Below are 17,388 nucleotides of genomic sequence, written 5' to 3'. Positions count from 1 at the left end.
GACAGAACGGTGGGGAAGCTTACTTTTATGTCGAGTGCAACTTCAATTTAGGTTAAACTTTGGATGGTTTTAGGACCTAAAACAACGGGCAAAATATGTGAAAAGCACAATACTTCGTGTCACTGCAAAACACGAATCATCTGGTAGTAGTAGCTAGCACATGCTTGTTTCAGTTATACTAGGAGTGTATGTGCAGCAAGTAAAATTTCAGAAGTGTTATTGTGTTTCTCTATAAAACTGTACCCCTCTTTTAAACATGGGCCCGCGTATTATCAATAAGAATAGTAATATTCATTACTATTAATAGTAATACTATTACTACTTCTAATAGTTGTTGCCAAAGAAACCCCGAAACCCCGAAATTAGACATCACACAGCTCGTGGCAAAGGTATAATACCAAGTACTACATCATTCCTCACACAACCGTTCAACGTCTTCAAAACTACTACGACTAACTAGTAACTTGGTTATATACTTCGAAGTACTCCTATTACTAGTACCTAACGTTATATGATTCATCACTCAACTCCCGTAGTCGAGTACTAACTACAATTGCACGTGGGCTTTGCTCGCGAGGTGGGCAAACGCGCTGTCTGGATTGGCTAGCAGCGTCGGGGGGGCGTCAAACTCGACGACGTGGCCGGCGTCCAGCACGAGGATGCGGTCCGAGTCTAGGATGGTTTCGAGGCGATGTGCGATGATGAGGCGTGTGACACCGTGGAAGCCGTCTTGGATCATGTGCTGGATCAGTCGGTCGGTTTCCAGGTCAATGTTGGCCGTGCCAACGAGTTGCTAACAAGCTGGCTGCAAAGCTCGTGTGAGCTGGTGCACTGCGAGCTTACCCCAGTAGGTCATTACTCTGCATGACTGCTTGGCCAGGGAGTTAATAAAACGAAGTAGTTTTAGTAAAACAACGCAAGTTTTAGATCAGCCAATGACAGAACGGTGGGGAAGCTTACTTTTATGTCGAGTGCAACTTCAATTTAGGTTAAACTTTGGATGGTTTTAGGACCTAAAACAACGGGCAAAATATGTGAAAAGCACAATACTTCGTGTCACTGCAAAACACGAATCATCTGGTAGTAGTAGTAGTAGCTAGCACATGCTTGTTTCAGTTATACTAGGAGTGTATGTGCAGCAAGTAAAATTTCAGAAGTGTTATTGTGTTTCTCTATAAAACTGTACCCCTCTTTTAAACATGGGCCCGCGTATTATCAATAAGAATAGTAATATTCATTACTATTAATAGTAATACTATTACTACTTCTAATAGTTGTTGCCAAAGAAACCCCGAAACCCCGAAATTAGACATCACACAGCTCGTGGCAAAGGTATAATACCAAGTACTACATCATTCCTCACACAACCGTTCAACGTCTTCAAAACTACTACGACTAACTAGTAACTTGGTTATATACTTCGAAGTACTCCTATTACTAGTACCTAACGTTATATGATTCATCACTCAACTCCCGTAGTCGAGTACTAACTACAATTGCACGTGGGCTTTGCTCGCAAGGTGGGCAAACGCGCTGTCTGGGTTGGCGAGCAGCGTCGGGGGGGCGTCAAACTCGACGACGTGGCCGGCGTCCAGCACGAGGATGCGGTCCGAGTCTAGGATGGTTTCGAGGCGATGTGCGATGATGAGGCGTGTGACACCGTGGAAGCCGTCTTGGATCATGTGCTGGATCAGTCGGTCGGTTTCCAGGTCAATGTTGGCCGTGGCTTCGTCCAGCACGACCACCTTGGACTTGCGCAGCAACGCGCGCGCGATGCACAGCAACTGGCGCTGGCCCACCGACACATTGCTGCCCTTCTCCGACACGGCAAACTCGAGCGACCCCACAAACGCGTCCAAGTGCACGCACTTGAGTGCCGTCCACAGCTCCTCGTCCGAGCACGTGTGAGACGGGTCCAAATTGAACCGAAGCGACCCGCTGAACAGCACCGGATCTTGCGGAATGATGGTCAGCCGCGACCGCAGCGTGCGCACCGAAATCGACGCAATGTCCACCTATGAGCATCCACGTCAAGAACCTACATTCCCTCTAAACAGAGGCGTACCCCGTCCAGAGTGATGGTCCCCGTCGCGGACGGAACCATGCGGAACAGCGCCGCCATGAGCGAACTCTTGCCCGAGCCAGTGCGCCCGACGATGCCGACCTTCTCGCCGCCTTTGACGGTAAAGTTGACGTTGTTCAGTACGAGGTCCAAGTGCTCACGGTATCGCATAGAGTAGTTGGTAAACGTAATCTCGCCTTGCTGGGGCCACGAAGACGGGGGAAGACCCTTGGTGTTGTCGTGCCCAGTGTCTTCGCTTTCCAACGAGTTGAAGTGACCGAGGCGCTCGACGGATGTCATCATGTTCTCCACAAGCGTAACGAATACAGCCATACGAGACAGCACCGTCGACAGCTGCGACGAGTAGGTCAGAGCGAGGCCGGCCGCGGTGACGCCGATAGAAGCGCGGGTGAATACGGCAATAAACGCCACGGCTACACAAAGTATCAGTTAGTAATCCTAGTAGTGGTTGTACTACTAGTAGTAATAGGAGTAGTAGTACCCGTGATCACGAACGAAGACACCCAGTCAAGGCGAAGCTGGAACCACCGGCCAGAACACGTATAAGCAAACGAAAAGCTGAGGTACCGATCGAGGGCGATGCGTTGCTTGTGGGAGAATTGGGCTGTCATTTTGAACGCGCGGATGGTGGAGAGGCCGCTGATGGCTTCGCCGACAAGGGTCACGACGGGGGACCGAGCGATGCCATCCATCCGCTTGAGTTCAGCAGACGACACGTTGTAGTACTGCTGGAGCCACTTGAATACCCACGCAATCGGGACGTACGCAATCAGAATCCACGGAGTCGACCCCGCGCATACAACGAGGATGGCAAAGATCATAAACGTAAACTGGAGCACCATGAGCCCAAAGAACGGCAGCATCGAGTCGATTTGATCCAGATCGGACGAGAATCGATTGAGGATGCGACCCATGGGAGTCACGTCAAAGAAGGTCGGGACAGGAGCCGACACGACGGCATTAAACACCTTGGCATGCAGAGACCGCGAGCACGCGATGGCCACGAGGAGGACGTAGATAGACCGCGCATAGTACAAGACAAGCGACGAGATTGCAATAAGGAGGTAATACCACCCCGTGGATATGGAGCTGTTCAACGCGACGTTGTTGGCCCAGTAGCTCATGTACCAGTCCGTCATTGCCGACGACGCTTGGGCCGTTGTGAAGATGACCAAGATCGACACAATCACCACGAGCCTACACACACATGTGATAAAACCACGATAAGTCTCGTAGTTCGAATTAGAGTCGGTGTAATAAATAAAAGAAGATATGTGGGGATCATCACATGACAAAAATGATATATATCACTTGGTCAAAAATGATATATATATATCACTTGGTCAAAATGATATATCTAACATTTGGTCAAACTGGTACATACATATAATATATATATATACATACAAACAAAATCACAACATACCCGTTGTACCCACTCGAGCCAAAGTACATTTTGTACGTGTTGAACGTGACCAATCCCTTGGCGCGGTCTTCCTTGTCCATGAGTCCACGGCCGCCGCCGCCGCCGCCGCCTTGCTTGGGGGACTCGGCCTTCTTCTTGTCCTTCTTATCGTCTCCATTTCCGTCATCTTGCTTGTCGTCAGACACTGGTTTCTTCTCCACAAAACTCAACAAGTGCGGAAAGTCCACCTTGAGCTGGCTAAACTTGCCATCGCCGACGATCGCGCCGTCCACCATGACCAGCACGCGGTCCGCATGTGGCAAAAAGTGGTAGTGGCTATTGAGCACTAAAACGGTCGTTTTGGTTTTCAGTAGCCCCTGCACACACTGGTCAAACACAGCGTTGGCCACGTGGACATCGAGCGCACTCAATGGGTCGTCCAATAAGAAGACGTTCGCGCGCTGATGGTACAAAGCACGCGCCAGACTCACGCGGGCCTTCTGGCCGCCGCTCAAGTTGATGCCGCGCTCGCCGATCTCGGTCGCGTCGCCTTGCGGGAGCATGCTCAGGTCAGCTTCCAACTGGCATGCTGCTAGCACTTGATGGTATAAAGTGTCGTCATAGGGCGAGTCAAACAGGATGTTTTGCTTCAACGTGGCATGCTGGATCCATGCTTCTTGGTTCACATAGGAAAAGTGCGCTTGGACGTTATGGCTGCCGCTGACTTGGTGGATTTCGCCGAGGATGGCGCTGATAAGGCTCGACTTGCCGCTGCCGACGCTGCCCACGACAATGGTCAGCGTATTGGGTTCAATATGCAAATTGATGTTGGACAGGGTGATGGCTGCCGGGGGGGTTTCCATGTCCACGATCGCCGCGGCACCTTCCGATGGCTGCTGTCCGTCCATTTCTTCGAACGCCGTCGCCACTGCCCCAACTTCCTTGCTCGTGGCATCCCAGCTAAAGTTGCCGCCCGAGATTTCAATCACCGGCACCGACTCGTCGTCTGATCCTATCAAGAACCGAATCAAAATACACAGTGTCGTTACAAAAGATATTGTATCGATCCAGTTATAGTATTGTCAAGTTGATATATATATCGAAATTGGAGTGTTTGGGTGCTCAATTGAATGACATCGGCAGACAATCGATATACGCCCAATCAAAACCCAGATCACGAATCAAGTGGCCAATCATATCAACTCTTTAGTTTTTGATTGAAATTAGTGTGATACTGGATATATATAAACGTCAAAGAATCGATCTGTGATAGATTTGGCGAATCAAAGTCAGCCAAATCTTTGGGTAAAAGAAAGGCAACAAGACATGCATTCATTCATCGACGTCGTATACCTGTAGTAGTCGCGTGAGAGTGCTCCAAGAGCGGAATTTCGTCGGCGACGAGGAACTTGGTGATGCGCTGGCACGACGCCCACGCCTCTGACAGCCCCATCACGGCCGTGCTGAACACGGTGCATGGCTGGCGCGCAATGTTCATGTACGCGAGCGCGGTAAAGGCCAAGGGCGTCGTGAGGGTGAACCCTCTGGCAACGTAGATCATCAGGCACGCCGCGAGCGAGATCACGGGCGCCACACTCATAAACACTGTGTTCAGGATGCGGTGGGTCTGGTAGCTCTTGAGCAACGCGAGTTCGCGGGACCGGATTTCCGCGAGTTGGGCGGCCAACGACTCTTCCCAGGCGTATAACTTGACCACGCGGATGCCCTGGAGCACTTCATTGGTTAGCTTGACGCGCTCAGACTGGACGCCCAGCACGTGGCGGCGGATTTGGCCCACGTGTTTGCCAGACACAAAGCCAAAGTACAGAAATAGCAGCATGAACAGCCCCCCCACGAGACCTGACACCCAGTCGAGTTCGTTGCCGATCAAGATGAACACGGCGAGGAGCATCAACGGACTAACATGCAATCATATGAGGAATGCCAGGTAGAGGGGTATATGGATATATGGGGACGTACCTGATCAAAGTCCAGTAGCCGAGCATGAACCCAAAGAACAAGCGGTCGGCATCCACGGACGCCATGGTCACGATTTCGCCCGTGGTCATTGTCTTCTTTGCGTGGCCACTCATGCGCAATATCTTGCGGAACACGTTGTCCATGAGGATGATCTTGGCGTTGCACCCGAGTCGATTGGTGAGAAACTGACCAAAGTCACCGACGGTCACGGACACGAACGTGAGCAGCGTGAGCAGGGCAGCAAGCGCGTAGCCGTTGGTGACCCCGAGCGACGTGGTGAAGTTGGGCTGGTCGTACCGCGTCAAGTACTGCAGCATGCTCTTGATCATGATGGGCTGCACCATGAGGATCGCGCCAGACAAGATGTACAGGAGGAACGACCCGATGATGCGCGGCTTGAACGTGCGGAAGAGGGCCAGCGCCAGGTTGGGCGAGTCGAGCTCGAGCTGCTCGGTCCAGTGGCTTTCAAACGACTTTGATTGATTCGCAGACGTATCAAAGTGCGGAAGCGGCCATATGTTCTCTTCCACGAGCGTACTCTTGGACCCTTTGGACATGAGCGGTCCCATCCAGTTGACTCCCACGAACGAGAACAAGTTGGCTGTTTCCAGCGGATGCGGCACGTTGTTCCACGTCACCTCGTCAGCCACCACGTCGTCGTCCTTGGACGGTGGCTGCTTGCCAGGAGACTTGAGGGCCACGAAGTCTGTCATGATCGAGGCTGATTTCAGAATGATCGACCAACGAGTTTTGACCTTCGGCCTATGCCGCCAACCACTTCAACGATTGCTGCACCACGTGGAAAGCACTCTTGATGATACCAACACGACCAACATTCTAGAGAGTGAAACATTTATATAGGTTTCAGTAAGGCCAAATTGAGGAGAGTCAAATCAAGATTGCCAGGCCGACGACTACTTCGATATTTACAAATCGAAACACGCATGTCAGAATTAAATACGAGTATGTTTCAACAATATGTTTTGAATTCGTTATTTGAACAAAGCTTAGTATTGCTTATATTTTTGTAGTATTGGACTTGATTTACTAGGACGTCATATTTGCATGCTGCTCGCCATACGACATGGAGCGACACTACATGTATGACTCAAACTCCTTCATATCGTGGATCTACGGGTGTGTTCCCAAATAACGGTGATTTTTGCAAACGTTGAGTGCTAGCACCAGTCAGATCAGCTTTCGTGGTACTACGTTGGTAGGAATAGGGCTTACTAAAACACATTCTTGTTTCCAACCACACGAGAAATGAGCATATGATGATGATCAATCAAACATACGAGGTGCTCAAAGCCCTCCCACCAATGAAATTACAGTTTTGTACCTCGTATACTCGGTCCAACCTCGGAATGGAAGTCAAGTGTACCTGTGATTCTGAATACTTGTTCTAATAACGTTACTTTACTATTACGTAGTAACTTAACTAGAAGTTTAAAAGTAACGTTATACTACCTGGACTATTAATAGTACCCAAGTAAGTCACAATCATTCCGAGTTGTTTACCAGCGATTTGAAGCCCGTCACATACATATCTTTCCAGGTTGGGTTGTTTACAAAGGTATCTTTATCCCTGACACTAATGGGGTAGTCGTCGCGGCGAAGTGCTTCGTCACCGAGTATAAGTCTGTAGAATTGACAGTTCACTTTGGTCTTTTGACAAACCTGTTCTCATTTCCATGGATCTTATGTCTCGTACATTAAAATCCGATCGTTTGATTGGCTGGAATTCCATATCAGAACTTCAGACTCTATATTTATTGTCAGCACGAAAAAAGTATTTTTTCGTTCCAATGCAATGACATGAACGACTCTGATTGGCCAAGCGATATATCTTTGAAAGGTCGCCTGAAACCCGTAACGCCGACTCGTCGTCAACGCCTCTCCAGTTTGAGCATTCATTAGGCAGCCTAGGCACCAATTGGAAAGAACAGAAATGAAGGGACTGAAGGGACTCTTGATTGGGCTGAGCGCGGCCCCAGCCTTTCTCGCCGTCGAAGGCGGTCCAGCTGGTGCAGGTGGTGAAATCATCACCCAGCCCAGTTGTTTCCGCTTGAAAAACTGCACCTTTGGTCCAAAATCCATCGTGTATGTCCCGAGCTATCCACTGTACGCGACGCCACAGCAATGTGCCCCCCCTGCTCCTGTGAGCACCACAGCCACGTCCGTGCTGAACCGAGGCGAGTTCACGCTGTCGACATCATCCAAGGTGCCGCTTCTGTTTGCGTCCATTCCGTACGCAGAATCTGCCAGTATGAAGCAGGGCACGACGACTCAATGGAACCTCCAAGCAACCCTCGACCAGTACACTGCCAACCACGCAGTGGCCCCGGGTCTATTGAACGTCGACGCCGCGTATTACGCGTGCGAGGATCCCCACCAAGTCCACAGCCCCGCGCCGCTTCAATGTACTTTGAAATCGTGCGTTGCGTTCCCGGACACGTGGCCGCCCAAGTCGTTGGCTGTGTGCCCGTCGTACTTGTCGGCCAACACGGTCACATACGGTGACATGACGTTTTACACGCATTTGAAGGACCCGTTCAAAGAACAAGACATGTGGGGAAAAGTGCTGGACGAGTTTGTGCAGTGGAGCGATCACGTGTCAAATTTTCCGTGTGTGGTTTCCGACGTAGCTCAGTCTCGCTGTGACTCATTTACCGTTTTGTCCAAGAGTTTGGGGCGGCGGACGGCATTGGACCTCGTCGGGGGCTCGGATTCCAACAAGCTCACCGTGTTGAGACATTTGGGCACCCCCACCGAGAGCGAGCTCGTCGAGCTCAAGGCCATCGCCCAGAAAATGGACTTGACCCTCGACGCACCGATTCCAGATGCTGCCGCCGTGTGCACCAAGTAACGTCCACGTCGTGTCGATCTACATATTTGGCAAAGTTGACAGATGGTTGTGCGTAGATGTGTGCATACTGAACGTGTGTTGAAAGAATGGGTTCACCCTGCAACGTGTGCGACCCCGGAGCTTACAGCACCGAAATGCCAAGGCACGGAAACGTGCAACTTGAACCATTGCGTGTCCTTTGTGCCTAAGGATTTGTTCTCGGCCACGTTGGCGGTGTCCCCTCGAGCGTTGGAGCTAACCACCCAGGCCAAATCCCGTCCCATGGCCTCGCAGTTCAAGGACGAAGTCGTGTACGACTCAGCCTCCGACACTATTCGGTTGGTGTACATAACGAAGGTGGGCAAGGAAGAGCTGGCGGTCGACGGTTTGGTTGACGTGACCAGTGACAGCCGTGGCGCGTTCGTCAAGAGCCAAGTCACGTGGGTCGTGCAGCCGCCCTACGAGCCTGCCGTGAGACAGCCGTGGATTGCTCTGAACGGCAGTCGCGTACTCCTTCGTGCTTTCCAGGGGCAGAACAAGCCCACGACTGTTGCGATTACAGTGCGCGCGTGGACCCCCTGTGGTAAAATTGCGTCGAAGAACTACCTGCTTCGTGTCTACCAAGAAGGAAGTCCGAAGCTCCGTGTTTTCAGTCGCGTGCGCAAGTACATTGAATCGCTGATGGTTCAAGAAAATGGAAGCGTGTCATTCCTCGTCCTGATCGGAGCGGTCGTGGTGGGCGCCGTGGGGGCGGTGATGTGGACGACGACCGTCCGTCGACCTCGCGGTGGCAACGATGACGGCTCGGCGGCGTACGTCCTCGTGGGGGACTCGACCATGCTCTAAATCCCAAGTCTTATGCATAGTAGTACTACTTTGGACTAACGACCCACGTAGTAGTAACGAGTTTGTATGTTGAATTTACTACTAGGAGTATGGAGTACCCATGCAAATACACGTCTGTGATTGGTTGGCGCGGATCATCGAAGGGTAGATTACCGTACAGGTAGCATTGGCGACCTTTCGGAACGACTGTTGATTGGTTACTTGCACGCATACTTGGCTAACGCAACGACACACCGATTGCGGTGCACCTAGGTTTTTCTACTAAGTTACTACGTAGTAATCACATAAGCGATGATAAACTGGGACCCAGGTTGGATTTGAACCCTCGCTCTGTCAGCCCATGGTGCATTTTCCATAGTAATCTCAAGAGCAGTATGTACTTTTAATAGCTATGGTCTATCAAGTTTAGGTTGTGAACACAGAGCTCCCTTGCAATAAGGACTTAATTGTATACCAATTCCGAACTTTTGTGTGTTAACATGTCGCAATTGAAATTTGAAATCCCTGGGTTTAACATCATCGTTGCAAGGGCGCATCCGGTGGTGATTACCAATTACTCGGAAGTAAAAGGACATCAATTTCTTCACATCTCGTGTCAGCATTATCTTAGTTTCCATTCACTCATTTTGAGATTGATCGCTCAACAACCATGGCGAGTCGTCCACCACGTGACAAGGACGTGTACGCGGCCATCGTCACGCCCAAAGCGGCGGCGGCCGACGACGCCGTTGAGCCAGTAGTACCTTGGAGTCTCGTGCGCAACCCTCTCGAGTCGGCCCACTGGTTGTCGGTGGTAGCCATCTCCTGGATCGGGCCGCTGATTTCAAAAGGCGCCAAGGCGCCGCTGACCGAAACGGATGTGTGGCCGCTGCCTCACTCGGACACGGCGGAGGTCCTGTACGCCGAGTTCCGCCAGCACTGGGACGTGGAGCAAACGAAGCCGGCGCCGGCGCTCTGGTACGCCATTTACCGGACGTTCCGAGGTCGGATCTGGTACTCGTTCTCTTTGTACGTCGTGTCCGGGGCACTCATGCTCGTGCAGCCCATCCTGATCAAGTCCATGCTGCAGTTCCTCCAACAGCCGGACGACCGCCCCATCGCGACCAGCGTCGGCATCTCCAACGGCTACGTCCTCGCCGCCGCCTTGTCCATTCTCACGATTGTGTCGGTCACGGTTGGCGACTATGGTCAGTACTTGGCCAACCACTTGGGCGTGAACGCCAAGCTCGTGCTCATCGACACCGTCTTCAAAAAAGTGTTGTGCATGTCGGGATATGCGACAAAGGATTTGTCCACGGGAGACATTGTCACGATGGCATCCGTGGACGCGGAGCGGATGTTCTTTGGGTTTCTCATGGGCTACTGGACCTTTATCAGGTATATATATATATACGCACATACCAATCAACTTCGTTGAATGACCACCCGTTCTTTGTCGAATATGAGAGTCTTACAAGTATATTATTGGGAAGCAGCTCGGCATTGGTGTTGCAGGTTTCACACTCTATCGTTATTGTGCCTTTCGAGTGAAATTTCATTGTGTTGTGGCAAAGTGGTTTCTCGTTGGAATTTAAATCGATTTGATTGGCTTCCTCAGATGAGCTCAAAATTATTAGCCAATCAAAACAACACCTTCTCAATGAAATTCAACCAATCAGATCGATTGTGGATCGGTTTGGTTGGCGCGATTATTCGATTGCACCCTCTACCCAAATTTGTATCAAATCCAATTTATATATATATATATATTGCGATGGACACTATTTAGATATGCGTCGTTGGCACACTCACAACATGTTTCTGTCCAAAGCTTGGTGGGGTTGGTGTTTCTTTGGACGACGACGGCTCTACCTGTCGTGCAGTGTATACTACGAATATACATTCGTAGTCCTATACAGATGAGCCGTACATTTCTCACGTGTACGTCACTTATTTGTAGTCCGTTGACACTCGTTGCTGTGTTTATCATGCTCGGCACGGAATTGGGGCCCGTGGTGGCACTTGTGGGGGGCGCCATCATGTTTGGATTTGTAACGATGGGGTTTAAGACGGGCGAAAAGGTCGGCCGCCTCCGTGCGGACGTGCTCGCCGTCCAAGCCGACCGCGTCAAACTGACCAATGAAGTGCTCCAGGGCATCCGCGTGGTCAAGTTATACGCGTGGGAAGAGTCGTTGGAAGCGCAGCTGGCGGACATCCGGACGCGGGAGCTCGTGCTACTCAAGAAGTACCAGGCCACTCGCATCTTCAACACCGTGGCGCTGATGTTGGCGCCGCTCGTTTCGCTCGCGGCGTGTCTGATGGTGTACGTGGCACTTGGTAACCCCCTCACGACCCCCGTGGCCTTTACTGCGCTCGCGTACATGAACATTGCGCGCCAGCCATGCACTGTCTTTAGCTCGTCTGTGATGGGGCTCACAGAGGCGCTGGCGTCATGTCGGCGCATCACGACGTTCCTCTTGGCGGACGAAGTGGATCTGCTCGTGTCGGCGACGGTTGGAGGTTCCGACGACGAAGCAGCGCCCGTGGTAGAGATCACAGCCGGGGACTTTAGCTGGTCGGCGGCGAAAAAGCCATCAGACCAAACTCATCTGCATATTGCACTGGACAACGACGGTCCACAGCAGGTCGTCACCCTGTCCAACATCAATTTGCACATTGAACCCAACACGCTGACCATTGTCGTGGGCAGCGTCGGCAGCGGCAAGTCGAGTCTTATCAGCGCCATCCTCGGCGAAATCCACCAAGTCAGCGGCAGCCATAACGTCCAAGCGCACTTTTCCTATGTGAACCAAGAAGCATGGATCCAGCATGCCACGTTGAAGCAAAACATCCTGTTTGACTCGCCCTATGACGACACTTTATACCATCAAGTGCTAGCAGCATGCCAGTTGGAAGCTGACCTGAGCATGCTCCCGCAAGGCGACGCGACCGAGATCGGCGAGCGCGGCATCAACTTGAGCGGCGGCCAGAAGGCCCGCGTGAGTCTGGCGCGGGCTTTGTACCATCAGCGCGCGAACGTCTTCTTATTGGACGACCCATTGAGTGCGCTCGATGTGCACGTGGCCAACGCTGTGTTTGACCAGTGTGTGCAGGGGCTACTGAAAACCAAAACGACCGTTTTAGTGCTCAATAGCCACTACCACTTGTTGCCCAAAGCTGATCGGGTACGATGTTGATTTCGAGGTTGTGGTTGAGAGGGGGGGAGTTGGAGGGGGGAAGGGGTGGAGTGGAATTGTAAGCCGCCTGACCCATGGTTTGATGTTTGTAGGTGATCTTGATGGCTCATGGATCGATTGTGGGGGACAGGACTTATGACCAACTCAAGCATACGTTCCCGCACTTGATGAGTGTGGCGCCAACTGCCAAGGACGACGTCGGAGTACAAGACGCGGCGGCGGCGGGCGTTGCCGACGTTGTCTTGAATGCTGATTCGAAAGAAGGCGCAAAGTCGCGAGGCCAACTGGTCGGACAAGAAGATCGTCAACAAGGCACGGTGTCGGCGTCGACGTACAATCTGTACTTTAGCTCGAGTGGCATGAACGGGTATGTATATATATATACATATATTTATATATATATATATATATATCCACCACAAACCAACCCCTGAAATCACACGATGTATGGTTCAACATAACTCGTAGGGTTGTCGTGGCGGGGCTGATCGTGGTGTTTTACACCGTGTCGCAGATCCTCGTGTCTGCTTTGGACTGGTTTATGAGCTACTGGTCCAACGACCCCGCCCTCAACTCGTCGGTTTCCACTGGCTGGTGGTACATCCTCCTCGCCGTGGTCGCCGTGGCGACGGTCTACGGCCGCTCCCTCCACGTCCTGCTGGTCGCCGTCGCGTGCTCCCGCGCCCTCCACGCCAAGATCTTCCGCGCCGTCGTGTCGGCTCCTGTCCCGACCTTCTTTGACGTGACCCCCGTTGGCCGCATCCTCAATCGATTCTCATCGGATCTGGATCAAATCGACTCGATTTTGCCTTATTTTGGCATGATGGTGCTCCAGTTTCTGTTTCAATTCTTCTCTGTGCTCGTGGTACGTCGTTATCCACGTAATAAACACCTTCATCCCACGCATGATATCGACGACATTGATATATATATATATATCTGTCATGTAAGCTTATCGTTTTCTGGTACACAACCATTGACTATTACATATATATATATATATCTGTCATATAAGCTTATCATTTGCTGGTACACAACCATTCACTATTATATATATATCTGTATTGTTTTGACTTGGCTACATTGCCTTTGACTAATATATATATATATATATATATATGTCTGTATTGTTTTGTTTTGGCTTCATTTACCACTATGTATATATATATATACTAGTACACGAGCGCCATAACACCCTTTTTTTTTTGAGTTATCCTATCGCTTACCAAAGGATATATAAGTTTTTTTTGCATCCTAGTCGATATATCTTGACTTCTAAACTTTGGACACTCTTGTGTAGGTGTGCATGATCACGACGCCGTGGATTCTCGTGTTATATGTGCCGTTGGTGTACTTGTTTTTCAAACTGCAGCGGTATTATAACGCTACATCGTCCGAGCTCAAACGGATGGAGGGAACGTCGCGGTCCCCCGTCGTGACCAAAGTCAGCGAAGCCATCAACGGCCTCTCGACTATCCGGGCTTTTAACCGGACGGATCGATTTTTAGCCAATCAGAGAGTCGCTTTGGATCGCCACGTGAGCTTTTCGTTTGTGCTGAGCGTGAGCAACCGATGGTTCCAGCTGCGGTTGGACTGGGTCGCGTCGCTTCTGATTGTGGGTACGAATACAGTAGTATACGTGTATATATTTACATATATTTGTGCGCATGAATCACGAAATCTATCAATCGATTGTTTGGACTGACCCTTTTGGACGTACAATATGTCGTGCTGTACACTGAATTCGATGGTTGTTGATTGGCCACTGGGATCGTGTTCTGGCTTTTGATTGGTTGATTGTTTGTCGATTTGGTGACGAAGGTCTGGCTGCCACAAAAAAGGTCAGAAATCGCCTCTCTTTGCAACTTTTCAGAAATATTTCGACAATTTTTCAAACGACCCTGTGTTTGGCTACCAAATCTGACATAAAGGGACGTAATACGTCGAATTTTTACTGTTTTCGGACAGAAAAAAGTTTGAACTGCAACTGTCCAATTTTTACATGTTATTCTATCGATAGTTCTGCTTCGATCATGGCATCCAGAGGTCAAATTAATATATTTTCAAATATTTATTTTCTCACCTCCCATGTGAAAATATTTTCTCACCTCCCATTTGAAAAGGGAATTGTTTGTCCAAATACAATGTAATTGACATCAAATTTTCTGTGGCTTCCAGCCCTAAACGATCAATTTTATTCTTTCAACCACGACTTTTATATCATTGAAACGACCACTCTATATCATGGAACATATTTTTTTCCTTTTCTCATGTTGATGTGTGTAGGCGTTGCATTCGTGTCGATTCTGACCAAGTCAACCATCGGCCTCACTGCGGCGGGGCTATCGCTCACGTACTCGTCTCAGCTGTCGTTCTACTTGTCCAAAGTGGCTATTTTCTCCAATATGGTCGAGAATACCATGACCGCCGTCGAGCGCCTCGGTCACTTCAACTCGTTGGAAAGCGAAGACACTGGGCACGACAACACCAAGGGTCTTGCGCCCCCCCCTCCCCCGTCTTCGTGGCCCCAGCAAGGCGAGATTACGTTTACCAACTACTCTATGCGATACCGTGAGCACTTGGAGCTCGTGCTGAACAACGTCAACTTTACCGTCAAAGGCGGCGAGAAGGTCGGCATCGTCGGGCGCACTGGCTCGGGCAAGAGTTCGCTCATGGCGGCGCTGTTCCGCATGGTTCCGTCCGCGACGGGGACCATCACTCTGGACGGGGTACGCCTCTGTTTAGAGGGAATGTAGGTTCTTGACGTGGATGCTCATAGGTGGACATTGCGTCGATTTCGGTGCGCACGCTGCGGTCGCGGCTGACCATCATTCCGCAAGATCCGGTGCTGTTCAGCGGGTCGCTTCGGTTCAATTTGGACCCGTCTCACACGTGCTCGGACGAGGAGCTGTGGACGGCACTCAAGTGCGTGCACTTAGACGCGTTTGTGGGGTCGCTCGAGTTTGCCGTGTCGGAGAAGGGCAGCAATGTGTCGGTGGGCCAGCGCCAGTTGCTGTGCATCGCGCGCGCGTTGCTGCGCAAGTCCAAGGTGGTCGTGCTGGACGAAGCCACGGCCAACATCGACCTGGAAACCGACCGACTGATCCAGCACATGATCCAAGACGGCTTCCACGGTGTCACACGCCTCATCATCGCACATCGCCTCGAAACCATCCTAGACTCGGACCGCATCCTCGTGCTGGACGCCGGCCACGTCGTCGAGTTTGACGCCCCCCCGACGCTGCTCGCCAACCCAGACAGCGCGTTTGCCCACCTTGCGAGCCAAGCCCACGTGCAATTGTAAGAGTTTACATTTCAGAATGTAATAACATTGGGAACTTTGTCGCATTGGGCTTCGTTTTGAGCTAGCTATACACTTAACAACTTAGCGCAACGGAGTATTGCGTCGTCAAGTGTTACGTGTGATTCTAGTCCCTCGTTTCTGAATCATTCCACGTTCTATAAGGTTAGCCAACCCAAATCTCCTACCCTGACATGTGAAATTACTTCATAAACAGTGAAATTAGTTCACAATCAAACAGTGAAATTAGTTCAAACAGTGAAATAAATGAAAACTTTATATTGTGTTCTACTCAAAATTTCCTCTGGCGATTGCCGCCAAACAATCGCCGGACCTTTGAAATTTCAAATAAAACTGAGTTGAAAAGGGATCTTTGAGACTGCAATGGATCAATCAATATTTTTAGCCAATAATAATCCAACCTTCATTCTTTATAGCCAATCATAGTCCTTTGCTCGATTCGTTGGCGATTTCATCAATCCCCCAAAATAGACAAATTTGACTGAAAAGCACAATACTTCACGTATGATACTACACCTTTTTTCTATTGAAACAGACAAATCTTCAATTGATTGGGTCATGCATCCAATGGATTTGCATTTGCGTCCACGTATTTGGTACGCGATCACTGGAATCGGCACATGCAGCTCGTGTGTCAAATGGATTTGGTACATAAACCATTAAACTCGGCATCCACCCAAACAAACAACCGTCCGTCGCTTGGATTTGATGATGAGGGCAATTGAATCGGTAGAATTGATATTTTCAAAAGCAAAACTCAATTAAAAATTACGCAGATATGAAAACCATGAGCTCGCAGAGCAATCACATACCGACTTCCATGTCTTCCATGCGCTCAGCACGGCCATAGAAATACTCCAGTCGTAGAGCATAACGGTTCAATCGTTGAATGTCGATGCCTAATCAATCTGTGAGATATCAAGCTCATCACGATAACATACCTTGAATGACTTCTTGAGCCACGTGCTCGAGGTACTGCATTCGGAATTCTTCTCGGGTGAGTCCATCTGGGGGAGGCCCCATAAAGGCGGCAAGGCGTTCACGCAAATGGGTCTTCACATGCGCCTTGAACTCCGACCACAAGTTTTCGATCGGGTTGAACATGGGGGAGTACGACGACAAACGCAGTAGCGTTGCACTGTCGAACTCCGCCTCTTCAAAAACCTGCTCCAACCTAATCGTTTGTTAGAATCAAATCTATCAACACTCATACCGGGAGTGACAAGGAGCATTGTCTGCAATAACGACAATGTCGTCGAGTCGTCCAAAGTGTTGAGTCGCCGCACGCAACATATCACGCAGCCAAAGGTTGGCGTCTTGGTGCTTGTACGCCCCACGCTTGTGGGTGCAGAAAAAGAAGTTGGCAGACGACATGGCACCGATCACATGGAGATTCTTCCCCTTTTGCGTCCCGCCGCGCACAACGACAGCGCGTGTTCCACGTCGAGAGCGTGCCTTGGTGCGGCAAGTGAACAAGTTGAAGTTGGTTTCGTCAATCCAGATGGGGATCTTTCCTTGACCCATCAGCTCGCGAAACGCCACAACATACTCGACGCGCTTGTCCTTGAACGATGGATCGTTCATCTGGAGTGGCTCGTAGTGCACGGTCTTGTATGTGAAGACGCGCTTGTCCAGTTCGCGATGAAGAGTTGTCTTTGAGACATTGATGCCCAGCTCAAGCATCAAGCGATCTTTCATCTCTTGAAGCGTGATCTGGGCATCGAACTC

At 50.4% G+C, this 17,388-nt stretch overlaps 4 protein-coding genes across 4 annotated transcripts; 2 read left to right on the top strand and 2 right to left on the bottom strand.

Moving 5' to 3' along the window:
* Nucleotides 1-547: 547 nt before the first annotated feature.
* On the bottom strand, nt 548-739 carry H257_06942 (hypothetical protein; the record flags this gene model as incomplete). The annotated part of the gene is made up of 1 exon (XM_009832327.1): nt 548-739. One exon carries the CDS (start codon nt 737-739, stop codon nt 548-550), a length of 192 nt encoding a protein of 63 aa, XP_009830629.1.
* A 751-nt stretch (nt 740-1,490) lies between these two features.
* H257_06941 (hypothetical protein) lies at nt 1,491-6,239 on the bottom strand (the record flags this gene model as incomplete). Its single annotated transcript, XM_009832326.1, has 6 exons — nt 5,469-6,239; nt 4,842-5,407; nt 3,510-4,500; nt 2,565-3,280; nt 2,066-2,496; nt 1,491-2,015 (listed from the first exon to the last, which is right to left on the bottom strand). Exons 1-6 carry the CDS (start codon nt 6,179-6,181, stop codon nt 1,491-1,493), a joined length of 3,942 nt encoding a protein of 1,313 aa, XP_009830628.1. The 5' UTR covers nt 6,182-6,239.
* Nucleotides 6,240-7,358: 1,119 nt separating this feature from the next.
* H257_06940 (hypothetical protein) lies at nt 7,359-9,295 on the top strand. Its single transcript, XM_009832325.1, has 2 exons — nt 7,359-8,333; nt 8,394-9,295. Exons 1-2 carry the CDS (start codon nt 7,420-7,422, stop codon nt 9,160-9,162), a joined length of 1,683 nt encoding a protein of 560 aa, XP_009830627.1. The 5' UTR covers nt 7,359-7,419; the 3' UTR covers nt 9,163-9,295.
* Nucleotides 9,296-9,751: 456 nt separating this feature from the next.
* H257_06939 (hypothetical protein) lies at nt 9,752-15,686 on the top strand. The gene is made up of 7 exons (XM_009832324.1): nt 9,752-10,539; nt 11,102-12,326; nt 12,431-12,705; nt 12,807-13,203; nt 13,639-13,957; nt 14,625-15,067; nt 15,118-15,686. The coding sequence occupies exons 1-7, from the start codon at nt 9,812-9,814 to the stop codon at nt 15,640-15,642; spliced, it is 3,912 nt and encodes a 1,303-aa protein (XP_009830626.1). The 5' UTR covers nt 9,752-9,811; the 3' UTR covers nt 15,643-15,686.
* The last annotated feature ends 1,702 nt before the right edge of the window (nt 15,687-17,388 follow it).

The sequence above is a fragment of the Aphanomyces astaci genome, assembly GCF_000520075.1.
Source record: "Aphanomyces astaci strain APO3 unplaced genomic scaffold supercont1.14, whole genome shotgun sequence".
NCBI classification, from domain to species: Eukaryota; Oomycota; class Saprolegniomycetes; order Saprolegniales; family Verrucalvaceae; genus Aphanomyces; species Aphanomyces astaci.
The sequence above is the reverse complement of the archived record's forward strand: the minus strand, read 5'-3'. Positions and strand labels throughout refer to the sequence as shown.

Coding starts and splice junctions, on each gene's coding strand:
- H257_06940 (XM_009832325.1), top strand. CDS start 7,420: ATGAAGGGACTGAAGGGACTCTTGATTGGGCTGAGCGCGGCCCCAGCC. Junction 8,334..8,393: donor GCTGCCGCCGTGTGCACCAA/GTAACGTCCACG, acceptor GGTTGTGCGTAG/ATGTGTGCATACTGAACGTG.
- H257_06939 (XM_009832324.1), top strand. CDS start 9,812: ATGGCGAGTCGTCCACCACGTGACAAGGACGTGTACGCGGCCATCGTC. Junction 10,540..11,101: donor GGCTACTGGACCTTTATCAG/GTATATATATAT, acceptor ACTTATTTGTAG/TCCGTTGACACTCGTTGCTG. Junction 15,068..15,117: donor GGACCATCACTCTGGACGGG/GTACGCCTCTGT, acceptor GGATGCTCATAG/GTGGACATTGCGTCGATTTC.